This window comes from Pocillopora verrucosa, chromosome 10 (genome assembly GCF_036669915.1).
Source record: "Pocillopora verrucosa isolate sample1 chromosome 10, ASM3666991v2, whole genome shotgun sequence".
In the NCBI taxonomy this organism is placed as follows: Eukaryota; Metazoa; Cnidaria; class Anthozoa; order Scleractinia; family Pocilloporidae; genus Pocillopora; species Pocillopora verrucosa.
The window spans coordinates 10,581,848-10,604,543 of NC_089321.1; the positions used below are offsets into that span (position 1 = coordinate 10,581,848).

Genomic DNA, 22,696 nt, shown 5'->3' on the forward strand with positions numbered 1-22,696 from the left:
TGCTGTCATTGGTCAATTGGCACGACCTTACTAAGCCCTAGCTGATTAGGCGGCCATTTTGAAATAAGTCAATTTGAAGATTTTCTCGATTCAATTCACAATATTTTGGCCCCATTCAACCATAACCCAAAAGTTGACAAGAACAGTGGCAGTGGTGACAAAATAAAATGGCCTGTCAAATCAGTAGGCTGAAAGAATTTTTAGACAGAGTTCTTTGTTTTGGTAAATGATAAATTAATAGTTTTCAATCGATGGAAAGCGATGAACGAACACAGCAAATTATCGAACGAGCCTTGCATCTAGCAGCCGAAGTAGCTGAAACGGACGACAGTAATGTCCCTGTTTTACTGTTACAATTGAAAGGTACACTTTTCAATATTTTTTTCATAAGTTAGGCTAACAGTTTGACATCAGTTAGGCTAGCAATTTGTATGCATAACAAATGTAACCATTCGAATTAAGCTTAAGTCAATTTGCAAGGCAAGTATTGAGCTTAAGTATTCATCATAGCAGACTGTGAACAAGGTGGAAAGTTTAAAACTGAACTGAAATCCCAAGAGCTGATGAAAATTATCCGTAACTTTCTGAAACATTAATGTAAGGTCATTAGTAATTACTTATCGTGAATATTCTATGAACAAGGTGAAGATTTGAAAACTGACCTGGTCTCCCAAGAACTGCTGGAGAAAATTATATGAATAGTCTAATTAGCTGCAGAAGGGCTTATTAATTTCCAAGGCTTTCAGAGTACAGTTTTTCCCCTCAGCTTACCCACTAAAGTGTTGAGGTATAAGTGAATTATGATAGTTGATGTATTGTGATTATTTTTTCTGTCAGACATCCTCGACTTGGCTCCTCCGAGAAGTAGCTTGGGAGAAGTTCTCAGGAATCATCTGTGGAATTATGATGTTATTCAAGTTTGCAACCTAGGTACGAGTAAAGTGCATTGAAATTTATCAAAATCAGACTTTGGTATCCAGATTGAGATCACTTCGCAAGAGCTACTCTTCTAACATTCCATTTTTCTACTGGAATATTATTTCACAGGGTTGGAAATGATTAAAAAAAATTGTTAAGATTAGCGCTTTCCATTCAAGTTTTATTCTGAACAAAATATCAACTTTTATTTTATTTTTTAAGCTTTGAAGCAAGACTTTGCTGCAATAGCAGGAGGATGGGACACTGCCACCCAGTTGGGAGCCATTTTATGTCAGAGCTGTGTGGGTCTCAAACTTCCAGACATGCCTGAGTATGAAGAAAAATTTCTCCCTGATGTTGTTGAGAATATCTTGTCTTTGGCTGCAAAGTTGCTTGACTTCGTTGTCAAAACAAGAGTGGTAAGATGTTCTACTTTGGTAGATTAGTCATGTTTTAGCCTAATTCACATTAGATTTTCCACAATGGGTGAGTATTCATTAGTAAATTTTATTCATTAGAAAATTTAGTAGGGATAGGTAAGATGAGAATAGAATACAAAATGTACCCACGTCAGAATTAGAAATGAAATATAATGAAACCAAAGATATTTCTGTACAGTGGCAGTGCACCATCGGCTAGTATTTTCACTGGCTTCTTGTTTCTTAAGCACTGCCAGCTTAATGATTATGTTCAATACCAGTCTTGAACTAAGAAAAATTATGACTTTTTCCTTATTTTCCTATATGCCCAAAGGAATTTACTATTAGACTTGAAAGAGAAGATTAATTGAAAGCATCAGGAAAGGCTGGCCACCAAAAGTCTCTTAAGAACATTTGACAAACTCTGGTAGAAATGGCCCACGAGGCCATTTAGACATGCCCTTTCACCTGACTGGGTGAAAATGTAAATATTTTTTATTGACTTAAACACTTCAGGAACTGCTTTTAATATCTAGATTTCTTATGATATCCTTGAGACATTATAAATATTTACTCTGATTTGTTCTCTTCTTCCTGAAATAGATGACGGAAAAACAGAAACATTTTCAAAATTTTAGGACAACACTGATTTCCATGGAGTGGCTTTACAGTTTTCATGTTTTCCTCACTTTCAATGGTATTTGATGCAACTTGCCTTAATTTTGTACAAATCATGTACATGTATTTAATAGACTACTTCCTATCAAAACAAAACAACAACACTTCATTTAAAAGGCAGGATAAACCAGCGGTTCAAAGAGTAATTTTCATCTAGACACTACTACTTTAAAAATTGTAAAGAAAAAGATCTAGATAAAAAAATTTAAAAAGTCTCCTAATTATAAATTTAGTGCAATACATATCAGTAAGTATACATGTGATTATAATGTTTTCCAAACTGTGATCAACAAAGCTAGGCTATAGGTGACCTGTCATTACATGAGAATTGCTCCAATTTGGTAAAAATCTGTTTTAAAACATCATACGTTTTCAAAATTGGAATAGACTTCTTTAAATATTAAGTATTTTTGAGTGAAGAAATTGTTTTAGGTGCAACACTTTATGAGTTCCACTTACAAGACATCAGCAAAGGGAAAGTTTGTTTCCACAAGTTTGTTTTTGATTTCTTTCAATTGAAAGGCATGAAACTTTTGCTGAAAAGTGAAACTTTCAACAGTCATGTACATTTGTATAATGATGTTCTTGGAAAACAGAAATTATAGACATTCCATTGTCTGATCATAATTTCCTTATTTTGTGTGCATGTGGGTGAATCTAATGTGAGTCTATTTCTGTTTCTTTGCAGTGCTGCAATCCAAGCGCTTTGTACAGATTCTGATGTCTGAAGATGTTGACACATCTCTCTTTATTTTGATGATTCTTGAAAATATTTTTAAAACAAACAGGTCTGAGAGTTTCATTCAGTTACCTTTTTTTTAAATTACATGTTTGTTTATCTTCTGTGCAGCTATGAGACAATGTATTTTGACCCTTCAACTCCCGTGAGTGACTGAGAAAGAATGTTTCCTCACAATATCAACACAATATCAAGCAGGCTAGTGCGGGAAATGAAGAAAAATAACAATTTGGAGATTATTAGTTGATCCAATACCAAATTCTCTGAACTGACATCCTAAAAAATTTTACAGCAGACATTAAGGAGAATTACCAAAAACATCTTGGGATTGAAAGGGTTAAGTAATGACATATAGTCAACAAGACTGTTTTTAATTGATATTATGTCATCTAAAATGTTTCGTCAGGTTTTTGATGGGAAAACTTGAACCAAATGTCCTTTACAGCATTTTGGATGAGACTGTTTTCAAGATATCAGCCTCTGAAGAATCTTCAGTTGCAAGGTGAATTGTGAAACAGAACTGGCATTGTTAAAGGTGTTTGTTGTTGCTTGTGGCTGCATCGTTGTGCTCTGATAGGTCTATTTTTGTTACTGGCTGACTGTTGTGCTGTCAAGACAGTTTGGACATTAACAACTGAGTTGATAATGTAAATTGGCCACCAAGAGTTTCTAAAGCTGTTGTTTTGAGCAATAGCCCTTTATCAGGGCCCTTCACTCAAGCCCTTTGCTCCATTGGGGTGAAGCTTAAAATGTCAGCCTTCAAAACTCTTTATGGTGGCCAATTTACATTATCAACTCAGTTAAGAAGACCAAATTTTTATAAAATTTCCCAACTGCTCAGCACCAGTTTTTTTCAGAAACTTATCTCCTTCATTCAATTGTTGTGCAGTCAGGTAATGTGACAATCAGTGGTACACGTGCAGGGCTGACATTCAAGCTATTTGCTAGCAGAAGACTTTGTCCAAATAACATCAACAGATTTGGCAGAATCAGAATTCTGTAAACAAAGATACCTGCTATCAAATGCACAATAGCGAGTCAGATCGGCATTGAAAAACATCCTTTTGTTGGAGCAATAATTGTTGAAATAAAAATGCACTGATGGAAGAACATAAAAGTGCATTGATATGATTAGTACTGTCAGTCAACATACTGCATATTTTATAAAACTTACCATAAGGCCTGGTATTGAGGAAGACAGTTATTAACAGAAAGTCACAATCTACAATTTACCATCTTTTTTATTCAATCTACAATTTATGGCAACTCTATGTTGTGAAATGAAGGATTTTAAAGACGTTCATGTATCAGAATCCACTTCTTGCTTTCTTATACTCAAAATTATTTGGCAACATTTACTTGTATAGGGCATCAATTCACCTCATTTTGACAGCAACAGATGTTCACCCACCAATCCTTGAAATTTTGCTCTCAAAAAGATACAGGTGAGTTTGAAATGGCTTTACAACTTGCAGTAAAGCACTAACCCTGTGACCACTGAGTAGGAGTGACTTGCTTCTAATTTCTCCTTACAATAACACCCCTAACTCAAGTATTAAGATCATGAGAATACAGGAGGGATCGCCAATTTAAAGAGGCCCTTCTCCTCCCTCAAACCCATTCAATGACTGATACAATACATAAAACCAAAGGTCTTCAAACCCTTCCCTCCCCTCCCCAAGGTCTTGGTGATCTAGAACCCAACGAGCGAGGTGAGGCATTTAGTACTAGTTTTCAATATTATTCATCTGACTCAGTGTCAAGCAATAAACGTTGTATTATTCTAAAGAGATATCAAGTAACCATCTTCTTTTTAGGGGTTTGAAGGCGTATCTTAGTAAGTGGAAGGCGAGAGGGTTTGATAATGATGTGAAGAGACTTGTGTCTTTACTGGAGGCTGGTTCGATTGCTCAAGCTGAGCAAATGGTACGCAAGTTGAAAAATGAAAATTACGACTACTCTTAAAGCAGTTGGTATTGTTATTGTTTTTTAACGCCGGGTTACGGTTTACTAAGTGTAAGTTTGCATTGTTTATTAAGTGTAAGTTTGCATTGTAAGGTCGTTGGTTCCAATTTCTTTGAGTATCTTTTTGTCCTGTGCTTGGTTTTACTTAATTTTAGGGGGCACTACCGTTGAGTGCCTTAAGTTTCAGATGTATCAGCAGTTTTGCGATTCGATATCGCTGATTTTTCATTCCAGAGGTATAAGTTGTTCCATCGATCAAAAGATCAGAACAAACTTTAGAGTGACATAAATTTTGAAGATTCCCGTTAAGTTACAGTTTCTATGTGATTTTTGATCTTAGAGACTCTCTCGCGCTGCCACGGCTATCCAAGCATTTTACCGCGGCTCCAGACAGCGTCAGCGCCTCAAACAAGCGGAGTTGGGAATCATTCTACTTCAGCGAAAATTCAGACAACGCCGCTTGGACAAGGAGCGAACAAAGGAGAAGGGGAAGCGGCGGGAAGAACGCAAATTGGCTCTGGAACAGAAAAGAATCAACGAGTTCAGATCGTCCATGCAAAAACAGCTGAAGATGTTGGAAAGTGTACCTGCCAGAGAAGTGAACTTGTTTATGGAAGAAAATCAAGTGAAGGCAGCAAGTAAAATACAAGCGGCGTTTCGCGGCATGGTGGCGCGAAAGAAATATCGTGAACGGAACGAGGAAGTAACTCGAGAGAGAGCAGCTGTTACCATCCAGCGACAGGTGAGCGTGGGAATTTTTATCTTTGGAAAGTTTAGGAGAGATGGTGAGATTTGGAGGGGGACGTGCGAAAAGGAGAAAAAGATGGGTTAGAAGGGGGAGGCTGTTACAAAAAAAAAAGAAAGTATAAAAAGATAGGTTATTCCTGGGCGGGAAAAAGTAAAAGGAACTTCGTCCCTGGTTATTCTATGTAATCTCAAAAAGCGGCCACTACAATTCTCTTTTGTTTATTTTTAAAGGCAAGGATGAAAATCATTTGGTTTCTGGAACTTAATTTCCTTTGTTAATTAATTGTTCTATTTTTTACCGTAGTTTCGCCGATATCAACAGCATAAAGCAGATCGTAAAACTCCTTATCCCGTTGTGCCTGGTTTGACTGACGCAAGACGCGCCGAACTACAGAACATGATCGCAGAGCGTCGCCAGAGGTTCCCAGTAAGTTTTGCAACTTTAAATTTTGTCATTCATCATCTTTTAAGTTCGTCATTTGTGGTCCTTGTTACTCTTCGCCTCCCTTGACCATTCAGAATCTCGTTTTTGTTTGTTTCTTTCTGCACTGGAGAAGGATTATTGGAGGATTTCAAGCTATTTAGGGTGGTTAAAGAAACTCAGATTTCGCAAAGTACCCTCAAGGTACGTTAAAGCCCGCTGATGTTAACGGTTGTTTTTGTTTTGTTTGTTTGTTTGTCTCTTTGTCTCTCTAAGGCAAAACACAGAACCCAAGAGGAATTTAAAGAGCTTCACGAAAAGGTACCACAGGGGTTAACTTGCCGGTTGGTAATCTTTTAGTACTTACCAAAAAAGAGTACCTCTTTTTTTTAATCGTATGGAAAGGGTAAAGCCTTCATGCTGGCTGGTGCATTTGAATTACTTTCAATTTGTTTCAAGCGTCCTGAAGTGAAGATTGTGGTACAGAAGATTGCTTTACAGAATAAGTTTTGAAATATGAGAGGGATAGACGCGATTTTTGACCCCTTAACTTCTAGATAGAATTTTTAATTCTCCTTACTGTCAACCACACAATTCTTACAATGTAAGCTCAGAGAATTTAATATTGGATTAATTTCTTATCCCCAAATTGATATTTTTCTTTTTTCTCATCACTCATCTGGTTGATATTGTAAAGATAGTGTATAGATAGTGTAAGGAGAAATTATTTCTTGGTCACTCATAGGAGTTGAAGGGTTTAAATAAACCTTCAGGGGCCGGGTGTGTGAAGTGTAAAGTCAAGATTAGTCTCGTACCCAGACCTTCCACGGCCGAGCTACATTTCAGTTACAGTTAAAAGGTAGGATAGGGGTACCGGATAAGGTCAAGAGAGGTTGTATTATAGTTGCCACTTGCGGACTATTGTTGGTAATTGCTGGGCATTTTCGCCCCAAGTGTTTATTTCCGGGTTTTAATTGAGAGTGTGGAGTTCTTAGTATAAGAAGAAACATTCAGTTTAAACTTTCCATTTTTTTTTTCACCCAGGCGTTTTCACTTCTTGCCAATCACGTGTTGTCTAACATGAAGATAAGAAAGAGTGAACAGAGAAGGGAAGCGTTGCTGGCCAGGCTGAACGTGGAGGCAGATCAGCTCTTAGGTGACTGGGGACTGAAAAATAAATTCGCCTCTTTTTTTTTCGGCAATTCAGAGAAAGTGAAACAATAAAAAGTACAGTCACTGGGCAATGGATATGTGTATATAAAGGGAACTTTTCAGCGCCTGTTGAGAACATTGGAGAAAAGTTTGGAATCGCCTTAAAGAAGGCATTTCTTGTGGTCTGTTGTTTTAAGAATTATTTACGAACCAAGTGGACGAATTGCGGTGGTGAATGAGTTTAAAGCTACTTTTCTCTTCCAACTTAGTGTAAACTTTTTCTTTGAACTCATTTTGTTATTATTTTTACAGCTTCTCCAAAGCTTCATGAGGTTACTCCCGACATTCTTGACTCTTTTACTTCAAGATCAGCGCCCGTGATAGCCAGGGCACAGCAGTGTCACAACGAGGAAATGCGCGGACTCAAGCTTCCTTGGTGGAAAAAGTTATGGGATGAGGAGGAAGCGGAAGGGCTTGGGGAGAGGCCGGGAAGTCAAGAAGACGAACAATTTAATTTTTGACAGTAAAGTTTTCGGCAGAAAAAGAAAACGTACACCGAACTAGGACACTTGCGTCTAAAATCGGACATAATTGTCTTTCATCGGACTCTATGGCTACTAAAACCGGCCACTTTTGTCTAAAATTTGAGACTGATGTTTTAGTGAGACTCTCTTGTTGCCTAATATGTGACGCCAGAAGCTTATAGCCTTTGGTCATGAGCCTCTAGTGAGACAACCTGTCGCTTATCCAATTTTTTTTCTTTTCGTTCCTATCTGCGTTAGTTTGTTTCAGATTTTTTAAATTGTGAACTCTTCGAGTAGTAAAAATTTCAACTTAATTTATTGTTGGTGGATACTCTATGGTGCTCGGGTGCGTTTGCGAGACGTGCGTGAAAAATGCGCATCATTGCCAATAATGAGGTAAAAGCGAGTGTTCCATTAGGCTCATTTTATTGGAACTCATCATAGCTTTCCTTCACCTTATGGAAGTTCTACGTTTCCCACAGAATTAAGATGTCTCTTTTTCTTTTTAAGTTACAGTCTTATCAATTTCGACAAGTGGAACTAATCTGCTACTGGCTGATTTTGTTTAGGGCCGTACATTTATTGTGGTTTAGGGACTTCCTCGATCATGATTCGTGTGACAGACTTGTGCCCGGTGTAGGCGTTAAAACCTTTTCCGAATCCTGGACAATCACCAACCGCCACTCCCACACGAACGGTTCCCGATCTAATCCCCTCGCAGTATCCTCCGATTTGACTGTGCTTGTGAACGTTGGTGTCTGTTCTACCATGATTTTCCCAAATGGCGTCAATACCTTCGATGGGAGTTGGTTTAGCGCACTCATTGCCGTTGAAAGTGAAATACCAACGTTTACAACACCTTTGGCAACCGGCTATTCTAAAATCGCCGTCGAACTCTACTTTCAAGACGGTGTCTGAGCTTTTTTTAACGAAGACACAATCCTGCAACAGAGAGATCATTTCACATGGGCTTTGCAACAGTCGGTAAACGAACAAAAACGTTTAGACGTCCACAGAAATAACGAAAACAAACCTTTATCAACCCATAATCTCTGCCGTCTTCCAGAGACTTCCACGTGCATTGTTTCCAGTTCCTTTGAGGAACTACTCCAGCAGGGCCCTGGTCTCCTTGGGAGCCTTTTTTCCCTGGTGCTCCTGCGGGACCTTGATCACCCTTAAGTCCTACAGGGCCGGCAGGTCCCTTTTTACCAGGTGCTCCCTTTGATCCTCTGGCACCGTCTCTTCCGTTATGCCCAGGCATGCCAGGGAACCCTGGTGCACAACTAGTCGTATGCACTGAGCAACAGGAGGCTGGTTGACAATTTACCTAATAGTGACGTAAGGGATGAAGAGTATGGTTACCGACAAGGTAAAGTTAAAGATGTCAGGATATCCAGAAGTTATCTCGGGTATAAACTACCAAGAAAACTGAGACGAACAGTCTTTGGGACGTGGTACTGCAGGGTTCATTCATGTCGGCTTCTGATTGTGAACAACTACATGGCGACAAAAATTAATTCACCGATGGTAGTCTCTCGTTATGTTCGTATGGGATGATTATGGAATAAACCTAATCAAATAAATACTCGTGATTTATCAAGTGCCTTTGATGTGTTGGAACTCCGTCAAGAAACGTAACCAAGAAAAAAAATTACTTACCGACTGGTTAGCGGAGAACGCCAGGTGTAGGATCTGAATGAGCAATGCAAGCGCAGTCATTATCAACCTATGCATCGTTTGTCGTTGTCTTTGTAAGTTATCAGTACTTCAAGGAAAAGAAAAAACAAAATTTAAGGACAAAACTTAAACCAAACCCCTCGAAGCCTTTAGTGTTTGGTCACATCAGAGATTTGACTCGTCAAAGTTATGTCTACTAAAGAACAACGCGGAAACACAAAACCGGCGAAGCAACAACTGTCTCCTCACCTCGCGAATAAGTATCTAGAAAATGCCCAGCTTGTTCTTGTACAACCAAAGAATAATAGCCCTGAGCACTAAAACAGCTCTTTTATAGTACGTGTAACAGTTTGCCTTTCCGTATAATTTTTCCTGTTGTAAACCTATTTCGCGTAAAAACCGGATCATTACTGCGACAAAGATTAGTCTTTCAATACGTCAAATATTCAAATATTCATTGACTCTGGATTGACATTGTATTGTTTCAGTTTGTTTTGATTGAGGGACAAAGGAACAAATTCAGTGAAGGGTTTTCGGTTACCATTCCTTTGCACTAAATCTTCATAATCAGGAACTTCATGTAACAGTCTGTCCACAAATATTTGAAAGAAATCATTACTGACTGACCCACGGATGAAAAAGTAAAAAATCGAATCTTAAGACAACCTTGCGCACAATTGAAAAAGGTTCGTCAATTAACATGCAATTGTCAATCAAAAGCTATGTCGGAAATTAAAATAGCTTCTGCCGACCCTTAAAATTGGGTTTTTTGACCGCGTGAGATCTGGGCGCGGACGTAGTACGAGACATGCAAAACAAACAGATTTATCGCGTTTTCCCAAGATTTGCTGGAGCGTTGAACAAATTTGTGCCCTTCCTTCACTGCATGTTGATAACAAAAAATCAGAAGACTAAATTTGAGATAGAGGAAGAAAACACAAAATTGCAAATAGCGAGGAAACTGCCTTGGTAACCCCTATTTTTTCAGGTTTTAAATAATCGGCAGGGCAATTTCACAAACAGTGACAATTTTGAGAGATTTCACCGACGCAAATTGAAGAAAATCAAAGGCAAAGCCAAATTATCGCTGATGAGCGCCTCCCTTCGTGTAGCCTTGGCTTAATATCGAAAATAACTTTAATAATATTTACTACAAAAACAGATAGTCCGAACCTTGCTTATTGCCTTTTGATGGCTGTTAGTGACCTTGAAAAGCGAAAACGTACAATTTTTCAGGAAAAACGTTACGCTGACGCGCGCGCCAACATTAAGCAAAAACCGTATGGAGCCTCCTGAATAGTGGACACCCAAAATTTAAAGAGAGTTTTGCAGCCGATAGATTTGATTTAACTTTCAGCGAATTCTGCCTTGAATGAAAAGATCGAAAACCGAATCGTCTTTACGTTGAAAATTGTCCCTGAAGATTCCATAGAAAAATATTGGATTTAAATTCCGTCTACTTAAAGGTTTAAAAACGCAGTATTTTCATGTATCCACTTTGTTGTTTTACAACTGTTTTTTTTTGTTAACTGGATGAGATCTTCCGAAATATTTGTTACGGTAAGAAGTCTGACTTAAAATTTCCTGTGAGAGCAAAAACACAATAATTAATATAAAGCCTCTTTGGAGGCAAAAACTCGGTGGAAAGCATCAAGTCACAATTGCATAGAGGAGGAATTGAAAGGGCCCATAGGGAGAGGCGACCAACAAGTGAAATTTCACCTGCACAAATTGTTTTGACAGGAATAAACTATATGCACACCGTGGTATCATTTCATTCTTATTTATTTCAGACAAATTTGTCGTACAAACAACTCGGCCTCATAAATCCAAGTGAAAACCACACTCTTAAACTTACATTTTCGTTGGTGCCATTATAAATAAATTATATTAGACCCGTACATTTAAAACTCCACTCTTCTTTGCTTTACGCAACATTTGCTCAAGTGTAAAATATTCTTTAAAAATGTAAATTAACATGCAGCACTCCTCCAACTTGCACGTGACTCTTCCTTCTTCTGAAGAACGTTGCGTGACGAGCAATGGCGTAAATCATTGCGTGACAGCTTCACGCCCGCAACCTCTTCCCAATCACTTATCCTTCTCTTCTCTGACTTGCCATCCAAGCACTCTTCTGTCGAAACCACATGAAAACAAATTGCAAGCCTTAGCGCTGGTTTCCTCTCCCCAAGAAGTACAGCAAACCATTCGTTGATGACCCTGAAATTCGAACAGAATAATTCAGTGAAGTGGTTTCCGGGAAAATTTGGGAGAACTAAAACTAAGGACACCAAGTCTAACCAATCACAGTTATGATAGCAACTTATCTAGCCAATCAGAACTCAAAGAAAACCATGCAGTTGGTGCTGCTGAAGGGAAGACTTACGACGAGCATCACGAAAGAAATCATAACAGCGAATCAGGACAAACGAAAATTTTCCAGGAAGCCAATTAGAACTTGATGTAAAAACAAGCTCTTTGCCAAAAGAGCAAGAAGGCTTGAGTACAAAAGTCGCGACTTGTTTTGATTTGCATTTGATTGGTCAAATAGGTGGCGCGAGTTTTCTAGACCAATCAAATGGCGCGGTACTCGAAAGACCAATGCAATCCCAGTTACCAGCGACATTGAAGTGAAAATTGCTCTATCAAACTGTTGCATAGAGTCCAACCAGAGTTCAAGATACAGACATACACTTACCTGACCATTCCTACGAGGCAGTCGCGCGAGTCGCACTCCACTGATGTCAAACAGGCGAATATGCCGATTGTCGTGAGGAAGGGCAATCACGTTATTTACTGGTGATACGGAGAGTCTGTGGAAACAATTTAAACATTTATTGAAATAATTGGAACAGAATGCATTCTTGGAAGGTACTGTGAGGTTATTTTAACTTTGAAGTTGAGGATTTTTCAGATTGAGACAAGCCACTTGAAAAAAGAGCCTGAGTACAAAGGAAAAACTGCTGATCGAGTGCCTTAGCCCCAGTTTTGTCTCCATTACATGTGCTATGATTCAATTACCTGTTAATGGACGAATCTGTGCTGATTGTTGTCAAAGGAGAGCGCATGTTCTTCAGATCCCAGACCTAAGAGAAAATGTTTCCAGACTGAGTCTCCAGAAGGCGCAGCGAAAACAGCGTGAGCAGATTTCTTTAAAACTGCCTGCTCGCCTTATGTAGACCTCCTTTATTCAATCTACCAATCATGTCAGAGCCAGTGCCTATCTTTCACTCTGACCCCTTAATTTCGAATTCCATTGCTCTATATTAAATAACACTCCCTCCTCTCTGCAAAGCGGAATCCTCAATCCTCCCCAACCTGGGCTAGATCCCCATTCGGCAACATCCAGACCTCAACCTTTCAATAGTACCACTCGACACTGACCTTAACACCTTTCACCCTGATGACGCTACATCATAGTTCCCAACCCCCAACTGTTCGGTTTTCCCATCCCTATCTCCTGAGCCATAATCCCCATCTCCTGTTCCCCAATTCATCTTTCCTCGTGCCCTAGTCGCTAGTCCATCCTGCTTCAGTTTCCTATATCCCTAGTTCCCATTCCCTTTCAACATACCTTGATCATACCCCTATTTTCAGTTTCCCCCAGATCCCCGCTCAGTATCTCCCAGTCCCTTTTGCACAATTCTTAATCCCCTGTATCTGGAATCACAATACCCGTCCCCAAACAAATAACACAGAAAGGAACACTAACCTTAACGGTTCTATCGTCACTGCCACTTACAACGATATCCTTTGTCGTGAAAGCAGTTGATCTGACCGTGCTGTGAACAAACAACAACACTTGCAAATGAATTTTTGATGGGGCAAATTAAATAGACGGAACATTTTTCCTTCACTTAGCTGCCAGAGTAATAACAGAACAGTTACGAGACTTCTTCCGTTAATAATTCATAGAATCAGTTTACACCAATACCCTTACAACATCATTCACTTCCCACGCAGCTGAAATATGTCAGGTTTTCTTAAAAATTTCCAAGCAATTGATTTTTGTCTTACTCAGAGTGTCCCTGGAACACATTGACTGAATGAATGGAAGGTGTCCGAAAGTCCCACAAACGGAATGTTGTGTCTGTAGACGAGGTGACAATCAGTTGCTGAGTGGGGTGGGTACAGGTATGTGTTAGTTCTTGATCATGACCTGACAGAAGAAATGTGAAATTATATTGTCAATATTTCATTCCTTGGATTGCATTCAAAGTATTAGATTTAAGGCTAGTCAACCAAAATTAATACAAATATAGAGTAAAGTTGTTTTTAAGCTGAAGAGAAATTATCCTCCAAGTTTTAACACCAGCTTAGCTTTCTCTTTATTAACCAGTATCAACAACAGTGATCTATACATTATTTTTTATCTCTTTACACACTAAAATCAGTATACATATTCTCCATACTGTTCTTTATACATTTCCTGAGATGCTAACAAGGAGAATTTGTATAACAATCAAAAGCTTCTTTCCTTGGTGATCATTTCCTTTATTCTCATGACCTTAATGTGTGATTCAGGGATGATATTGAAGGGAGAAATTTGATGCTAGTCACTCTTAATGTTTAAAGGGTTAAGTTACAGTTGCCCAACCTGCAAATAGCAGGTAATAGTCTTGGTGGAACATTCTATTTAACCCTTTACCTCCCATGAGTGACCAAGACATAATTTCTCCTTTCAAAATCCATTCAATATCAAGTTGACAAGTGATGAGAATAAAGGAAAATATCAACTAGGGGATTGTTAGTTGATTCAATACCAAATTCTCCAAACTTACATCATAAGAATTGTATGGCAGACAGTAAGGAGAATTACCAATGAGATCTTTGGAGTGATACAGTTAAATCAATTCAAACACAAAAACACTTCAATCACATAGTTACCAGTCAACTGATGAACTTGTTCAGCAGTCTCCACATCCCACAGTTTAGCACTTCGATCCCACGAAGCAGTGACCACCTGCTTCCCTGAAGTGAACCAATCAGCAGCAATCACTGCACCTTTGTGGAAAAATAGAGTTGGAGTAAGAGAAAAAAGGAAAAATTTAATGAAAGGAAAATGGAAAAAGTAAAAAAAAAAAAGAAATGTAAGGAAAGCAATGTACCATCATGTCCCTTCAATTCACATAGAGGAGATTTCAAAACAAAAGCAGCAATTCCTGCATCTACATTGTCAAATCCTAAAAAAGAAAATTCAATCAATGGTTATCAAATACTATTTAACAGATGAAAAGAATACAATTTTAGACAGAAACAGTATGATCTACTGCAGTAGAAAAACTGGCCAAATAGTTTTTAACTGAAAAAATACTTATAACTAAGTAACAGGGAAACACAGTTTAAGGAGTAAAAATGTCAATTGGTATAATGAAGGGCTACTTGAGATGAAGTAACCAAGGGTCTCTTGAAACATTTACACATATTCATGAATGTATATCATTCCATCTCATACCAGTCTGCAGCTTAAAGGTATAATTGATTATACAGTCACATACCATCAATTTCCTCATCTGTTACGTTGTCTGCTTCATCTGCTGATCCTGGATGGGAGCGCTGAAAGAAACAAAAAAAAGGAGTAAATAGCAAGAGCCTCCTCAGGAAAATTAAATGAATCCTCTAACAATGTTCAAATTTAACTAAAGCCACCAGAAGCTTTCAGAATTCAGTTATTCTAAGAGAAGTTTCCATCAAGGCAATATTTCTCAGAAGAAAATTAAAGTGTCACACTTTTACCAGTGACATATTTTATGACATCCAGTTAATTAGCAACCCATTCTCTTAAAATGTTCTCAAAACAATACCTCAAGGGAAGGATGAAAATTTCCTTAAAATCAGGACCCAGTTGCATGAAGGCCAATCCAAGGTTAAAATTTTAATTTTAGCACCAGCCCCAAGTTAAATTTTAATCTAGGTTTCCTTATTCCTTTCTTCAAAAGCCTTTTCAGGATGATTTTCTTTCTTCTTTTTAGAGTATCTAATTATCAAATTGTAGACAAAAAATTTATACCAAATGTTTTTTTAAAGCTTTAAGATTTGCAATCGAATTTCACACTAACCCTGGGTTACGGTATCTTGACCCAGCTTTGAACAACTTAGCTCAGCTGCCTCACCTGTTCTGGAGTTGAATCTAATGCCCTCCATATATGACAAGTACCATCTCCTGATCCTGAAAAGAAATTACCAGTGCTCACAAAATTGAATCAAAGGCACATGATAGGTAAGAACTTAAGACAAACTTTCTAAGCCAATCAGCTGTGACCAAAAAATTAGAAGTATGCCCAACTATTTGCAATATAAAAAAATTCATATCTGCCCAGTTACTGAAAACCATTGACAATAAGCAACAACGGAAATCAAATTACCCCACACTGGTTAGTAGGCACTTTGGAAATTACTCAGATCATGGACATTGTCCATGAAAACAATTTCAACCTTGTTTTGACCATTTTTGACAGTAATTTTTTTACAACCATTAAGAGTACAGATTGTAGAAAATTCAGGATTAGCTTGAATTTTTTAAAAAGAAATTGTGATCTTTATTTGTAAATTACCTGTACAAATTATTGCATCAGTTGGATGAAATCTTATGGAATTCACTGCAAAATAAAATAGATGAAAGACTATCATTACTGATTTGAAAATCACTCCCAAGATCTAATTTGTAATTCTTCTTACTATCTGCCATACAGTTCTTGTGATGTCACTTCCGAGAATTTGGTTTTGTATCAAAAAATAATCTCCTAATTGATATTTTTCTTCATTCTCATCACTTTTCTGCTTGTAATAGTATGGATATTGTAGGGAGAAATTACATCTTAGTCACTTCTTGGACTTAAGGGTTTAAGTCAAATAAGAGACCTTCAACCAAACTTAAATCCCCTTACAGTAACAATTACAAATAAATAAAAGAATGAATTCAAAGTCTGCAGTTCCATTCAGTTCTATGAAAATTAACATCCCTAGTTTGCATGGCAATGTACTTAGTATGCAAAATCAATTTAACTCTATGCATGTGTGTACCTGATCCATTATGGCCCAAGTATTTGAGTAGACACTGCCCTGTTTCTGCATCCCATAGTCTGGCTGAACGATCTGTAATCAAACATGTTGGAGGTTACTACACCAAGATACAAATGCAATGCAATGCAAGACTCCTTCTCCATCTCTATATAGAATCACCACATTATTTAATATGTTGTTATGTAACTGTAATAATTGAGTGCAGAGAGAGTGCAGAGGTTTGGAGTCAAATTATCTTTTATAGGGAGCCACAAGGTAATCAGTTTCACTACTGTCACATGTTCTCCTCTTAAAATAAAGCCTATTGATCGATTGATTGAGCCCACTGACAACTTGCAAAGATGTTTCAAGTTACAGAGTGCTCAAGATATTCTGTGTAAATTCCTAAACCTTTAACTCCCAGAAGTGACCAACATATAACTTTTCCTTATAGTATCTATATGTTATTCAGCAAAAAGGTAGTGAGAGTATTCAAACTGGTCAATGGGGAGCATTGACAATCCAATCTTGGGAGTTAGAAGGTTAATAATCTGCAGCCAGGTTCTAGATGACAGCAATGACCTCTGTCAATGCCAAGGGACACAGCCTAGATCTAGGATATGCTGGGTAAAATAATTTTAGCAGTCACACACTTACATGAGTCTGTACTAAGAGATGCTACAAAGTTAGAGATATTGAGCACAAGGCATTGAGATAAACACACACAAGTATACATTCAGGTACAGGGCATGAGAGTTGAAGGGTTAACAGGTTCACTAACCAGCTGATGCTGTTCCTATCATGGTGGATGAGTGTCTAGCACACGACACTTCCCACACTCCGTCTCTATGTCCAGCATAGCTCCGTGTCCTATGGCATTCAATGCTAGGCCCTTGATTTGGAGTCTTGAAACTCGAGACAATCTGCAGTATCAAGCATTTGTGGATCAAACAGAGGAACAGAGGAACAAAGAAACAAAAAAAAAACAACAACAATATACTTACTGTAAAAAAAAAAAAAAAAAGACCTCTCCTTTTTTGGCATTTAGCCAAACAAATTATGCAGTATTTGCTTGCTAAAATAATTATGATTGTTTTAAAAAAGATAACTACCATGTGGAAATGTCTGTTTGAATGTTACATGTACCTTACTGGTGGAAGCTTTATAGGTAGTTTTCAGCTTCTGCGACATCAACTGACTTGCAGCTGTAATTCAAATAATAGGCATTTGATGAGTTTGGAGCCCTGATAACCCTTAAATCCCTCTGAGTAACTAACATCTAATTTCATCCAGCAATATCACTACTGGTCACATATGAACTCTTTCATTCCCAAGAAATTCTCCTCACTGTCTGCCATATGCTAGCCCATTTCCAAATTGCCTTTGGTATCTTTTCCAAAGCTAGTCCTAGTATCATTATAAGTTTTCATTCAGGTGCAGATTAAACTCATTTCCATACCAATGGTTGAGCACAAGGCCTTGATTTAAAATAGAGGCCAAAAGTAATTTGGACATAGCCTATTCTTGTGATGCTACACATGTACTTTACGAATTTGGTATTGGATCAACAAATAATAATCCCCTAATTTATTTTTTACTTTATTCTCTTCACATGTCTGCTTGATGATGTATTAATAAAGTGGGGAGAAATTCTGTCTTTGTCACTCATGGGAGAGAAAGGGTTGAGATTATGAGAATGAAAAAAACAAGAGAAATTAGTCTTAGTAGTTAAACAAATTCTCCTTGTCAATAGCATAGGAAATGTATACAGAACAGTATGGAGAAAGAACATACTGAAATTGAGGTGTAAAAGGTTACTGTGATATAATGATCTATTAAAAATTTCAGTTCTAATGGAGACATACATGGTTTTTTTCCATATCCAGGTTTAGCTGGGCCACCATCAGTTGAGGCTTCTCCATCCAGTATCTTCTCTCCTCCATTGAGCACAAGATCCAACTTCTCATTCAAAGCTTCAACTCTCTCTTGCACTGTAATGGTAAAACCACAAACAAACAAGATGAATACCACAAAAAAAAAAACACGCAAAAGCTATGCTTTATATAAATTTTAGAAAAGAACTTTTCCATCAGTTCCTGGAAGCTGCTTCAAGAAGTAACTCAAAACAATACAAATGCATAACTTCATCTTTAATTCAAGTGCAATTATGTTTATTTGATATTAAATAAATATATAGCACAAGCAGCATATGGCCTTTAGGGTTAGTCAAGACAGCTGGTCTATAAAAGCACATATTACATATGTATTTTTCTATTTTACCCAAATACTCCATAGATGTCTACAAAGGAACACCTGGTTTTGTGTATGTGATAAATTACTTGCTCTTATCTGCTCCAGAGATGTTTGCAGACCCTGTTGCACTTAAAGTTGAAATATTAATGTTAAGATGATTCCTTGTGATAATGTGACCTCTACTTTTTCTGTAATGCATTTCCAAAAGTCTTCTTTCAATGTTTTAAATCTGAACAAAAATATTTACTGGATCATAAGGGTTGTATCTGAGAAATTAGGCTGCAGGCTGAAATTTCATTTGATGCCACTCCGAGATAACATTTGATCTAAAACAAATGTTGTAAGTGCATACCGTATCCTCAGAAGAGCCTGCTGTACTTTGCCAAGCAATTGCAACCAAAAGTTTGCTGGCAGTCTGTGTTTAGTAACAACCATGGATCATTTTCACTTATAATAGATTTTCATTTTAAAAGGAGGAGGTAAATCAAGATGCAAGGTAAATCAATTTCAAAAGTAAGCAGGTGGGTTCAAACAATATCAAATATGATAAATGTGCTCTCTCACTATCAGCACAGAATTGTATCTGTGTTATTGTTGTAAGCAACGCGACAAATAGACCCCTGTTTCAATTCAAACTCATTTTACAAGACTTTAGCCAGCCTGTATCAATTTGATCATAATGGGAGGCCATCACTTATGTCCAAAAATGCATGCAGTAACAAAAATGGCAGATTTGTCAAAGTGAGTGAATGTTTATAGATTTTACAATTTTGGCAAATTTTAGTTAAATTTTGTCGAAGCAAAATCAGCTTGGCAGAAAATTGATGATTTTGACCAATTTTAGTCAAATTCATCAGAATGAAATCAGCTTGGCCAATTAGAAGATTTTTACAAAATTTTGCCATTTTCACTACTGCATGCATTTCTGGACATTACAGGACAGTGACCAAGCAGTTAAACACACAAATGATTTGCATTTGTCCTTTCAAGGTTTCCTGCACCAAATACAGAATCATATTGATTTCTAATCTTCATTCAAAGTCAAAATAACTACTGGTAGCTACATTAAAAATGGTCGAATCCTCTAAAATTACAATACTATTAGCTAAAGCTGTATTTCATTATGATACTGCCAACATCGATTCAAATTACATGTTTGTATGTGGTTATGTTCACCTAGGCACTTAACAAAATTCATGAATAACAACCTCATCTGTACATGTGTATTTTTGAATCAACAATTTTAAATAGAAGACTTAGGTGCACTAGTTTGAGGAAAATTAAAGAATTTGAGAAGTTTGTTCCATGGAACAGTATATTTTATATCAGCTATTTTGCACTTGACTTAAAATATTGAAATTTGGTTACCTGTTAGGTTACCAAATATTGATTAATAATTAATTCACATAATATTTACAGAGCTTTTTCCCTTTACCTTCTCTAAGTCCACTGAATACAAAAAGTGCAAAATGTGACAAGGAATCTGCATTTGCCATTTCTTAAATTCAATTTCCATTAAAAGAATAGCAGAGAAATATTTAACAGCTTGAAATTACTCAATTCAAACACTTTTAAGAGTATGAGTATTAAACTTATCAACCGAAAACAGTAACAGTAATTTACATTAGGTAAGTTAAAAAATGACATGTTAATCACAAAAGCAAAGGAATAGGATTCTTAAAGAAGATGAATCCGTTGTATCTGCGCTTAAATAAAAATTGGATACTCCTCGCGTTTCAGTTTCACATGGGAGAATAAAATATAGCATGCTACACTGTGAAACAGAACAATATTTTTAATTATCTTAGCAAGATGAAACGAATGTATTTCGCATCTTAATTTTCCATTGAATAACAAAATTTTAAAAAGTGAAAGTTCACAATCTTAACAAAACAGCAAGAACATTTAACTCAATAGAGGAGAACTTGGTTCACTGGTGGGTCAAACAAGAGGAAGTTTTCATTAAAATTCCCTCCCAGAGACGGACGCAGAATGAGAAGAAGAGGTTTTCGGATTAGCGCGCTAATGAATAACAATAGGTCGAGAGTTAAAGTGCTAAGTTTATGTAAACTACAGAGTGCATGCATCAGAAGAAGACATGATTCACTTACAGGCAATGTTTTCAGCGTGTAGGCACTCAAATTCTCTTTCAATCTGAGCAAAGAGTGTCCATAATCTTGAACGAACTTCTGGCGGAAGAGAGGTCTCTCGATCTTGGTCAAACGCGTCATGGCGTAATCTTTCGGAGCCCATTCGGTTTGGCGAGCGCACTGTACGCCGTATCGAAAGTCGTTTAGGCTTTATTTTAATGCTACCTGCTTGCTGCTTGCTCATGACTCGGCAGCAGGTTGGAAATGGTGTAAAATAGTTGTAGTCCCGCGCACTGGACACATAAACCTGGAAAATTTCCAATGTTTGCCGACGACTTGAAGAAGTAGACCGCTGATTAAGTGCAGCATGCATTATAAACAACAAGGTACTCCTGGATCGTGCGCGCCGGTTTCACGCACTCGCGCTCAGCGAGGACACGCGCGAGTTACACGACACGACCCACGTGCCGCTGCGCTAAGCACAATCTTGGAAGAGAGTCATCAGTTTGCCTCCATATTGCTTGATTAGAAGAGTGACCTTTGATCATTCCTGAGGTTTATTGAACTACCCAATTCGTTTTCCAATGGTAACCAAAGCTTAAGAACCGTGCATCGCCAACCGTTAAAGATGGCTATAAGAAGTAAAAGGACACGTTGCCGCTGGAAACGGAACCAATTATCCGTGACAACAACACGATTTTGAAAACGTGTTTACCAAACCTCCGTCGCGCCTCACTCAACTGTAAATCGTTGTATTTCACTCAGACATCATTCGTTTGCCATGATAAAAGCATCAACTGAAACACATAATTTGAGAGAGCTCTATTCTCTAGAGTTTCCTTGAAAAACATCAAACGTAACATGATCATTTGAGAAAACTCTATTCTTTAGAGTTGATATGTCTTTTTAAAGTAAAATGAAGCGTCAGATGGTAATTAAGTTTTTAGAAAGTGTTCTCAGATTCTCCAGCTACAAAAACGTATCACCATATATAAATTATCACTTAACCGATCACTACTGGTCAGTATCCTCGCCGTTAGCATTCAGGTCACGTTTATTCCTCCGAAGCGGTCACAACATTTATATCCGACCTGGAATAATGCCTGAATCATCCAAGATGCTTTTGACTGTGCTTCTGTCATAATTTTTACTCTCAGGCCTCCCTCTTACTCGTGGAAAGCTTCAAGCACACTGCAGGTCCGGCTTGGCTTTCCGTCGTGATCAGAATGAATCTTCGGTTTTAACCATCACTGACACAGTTTCTAGCGATAGTAAAGTTCAACAATCTTTCGTAATGAAGGAAGAGCAATCCAAACAGTTTCTACGTTTAAAAGCCAAGAGGAACGACGGCTATGAAGGTGAAAATATAAATTTAATTGAGCCTCTCTCTATCATGATTTAATTAAATCATTTCTTCTATCTAAGGTGAGCGTTGACGACCACGCCCCTCCGACATTTACCACGTTGTATGAAATCATTGTTTTATTTGCAAAGCCAGTTTTTCGTACCGACCCTTGTACACGGGAACAAGTTTAAGCGCAATCGTAGCATCACTTGTTTAGTCTCAACGGCCAGTTTGTCAGTTTGTCCTCCACCTATATTGACCGACGGTCACCCAGGCTAAACCATTCAAATACAACTGACAATAACCTCTGAAATCAGGCCTACTCTGAGACCTTAAGTCGCCTTGAGTCGCCTTAAGTCGCCTTAAGTCGCCTAAAGTCGCCTTAAGTTTCTCTTGGTTGCTATTGGTTACGCATTGTTTTAAGTGTTCCACCCTTCCCAATTGAACCTGTCCACTCCATTCCAATCACAAGGATCAGAGGAGGAGGTATGGTGGCTGAATGGTTGTGCACTGGATTCAACATTAAGCAGTCCAGTTTTAGTCCCTAGCGTTGGAGCATTGCATCTTGTTCTTCGGCAAGATACTGTAAGCTTCATAGTGTCTCACCTATTGCGGATGTAAATATGGGTACTGGTTGGGGGGGGGGGGGGGGGAGAAGGTAACCCTGCATATGAGTTAGTGTCAGGACGGCAATGGCTTCCATTTACACGGAAACCCCTTGTGAAAATAGTCATGAAATCAGTGATAGCACTTTGAACTTAAATGT

The 22,696-nt window shown here is 37.9% G+C and overlaps 3 protein-coding genes across 4 annotated transcripts; 1 reads left to right on the forward strand and 2 right to left on the reverse strand.

Moving 5' to 3' along the window:
• The first annotated feature begins 31 nt into the window (after positions 1-31).
• On the forward strand, positions 32-8,405 carry LOC131780915 (IQ calmodulin-binding motif-containing protein 1). 2 transcript variants are annotated; one of them, XM_059097542.2, is made up of 13 exons: positions 32-363; positions 838-930; positions 1,141-1,337; positions 1,941-2,034; positions 2,704-2,803; positions 3,161-3,256; positions 4,122-4,199; positions 4,572-4,680; positions 5,060-5,461; positions 5,771-5,893; positions 6,164-6,208; positions 6,932-7,043; positions 7,352-8,405. In XM_059097542.2, exons 1-13 carry the CDS (start codon positions 252-254, stop codon positions 7,558-7,560), a joined length of 1,770 nt encoding a protein of 589 aa, XP_058953525.2. In that variant the 5' UTR covers positions 32-251; the 3' UTR covers positions 7,561-8,405. The 2 variants fall into 2 exon arrangements, with proteins under 2 accessions (XP_058953525.2, XP_058953526.1); XM_059097543.2 differs by having other exon boundaries at positions 7,407-7,570.
• LOC131780916 (collagen triple helix repeat-containing protein 1-like) lies at positions 7,989-9,632 on the reverse strand. Its single transcript, XM_059097544.2, has 4 exons — positions 9,490-9,632; positions 9,223-9,328; positions 8,597-8,890; positions 7,989-8,505 (listed from the first exon to the last, which is right to left on the reverse strand). The coding sequence occupies exons 2-4, from the start codon at positions 9,295-9,297 to the stop codon at positions 8,143-8,145; spliced, it is 732 nt and encodes a 243-aa protein (XP_058953527.2). The 5' UTR covers positions 9,298-9,328; positions 9,490-9,632; the 3' UTR covers positions 7,989-8,142.
• A 1,383-nt stretch (positions 9,633-11,015) lies between these two features.
• Positions 11,016-20,920, reverse strand: LOC131780872 (WD repeat-containing protein 37). Its single transcript, XM_059097471.2, has 15 exons — positions 20,607-20,920; positions 18,108-18,233; positions 17,389-17,447; positions 17,024-17,165; positions 16,264-16,335; positions 15,795-15,839; positions 15,354-15,409; positions 14,739-14,796; positions 14,349-14,423; positions 14,128-14,244; positions 13,258-13,399; positions 12,953-13,022; positions 12,262-12,326; positions 11,939-12,053; positions 11,016-11,460 (listed from the first exon to the last, which is right to left on the reverse strand). The coding sequence occupies exons 1-15, from the start codon at positions 20,827-20,829 to the stop codon at positions 11,332-11,334; spliced, it is 1,494 nt and encodes a 497-aa protein (XP_058953454.2). The 5' UTR covers positions 20,830-20,920; the 3' UTR covers positions 11,016-11,331.
• Between the last annotated feature and the right edge of the window lie 1,776 nt (positions 20,921-22,696).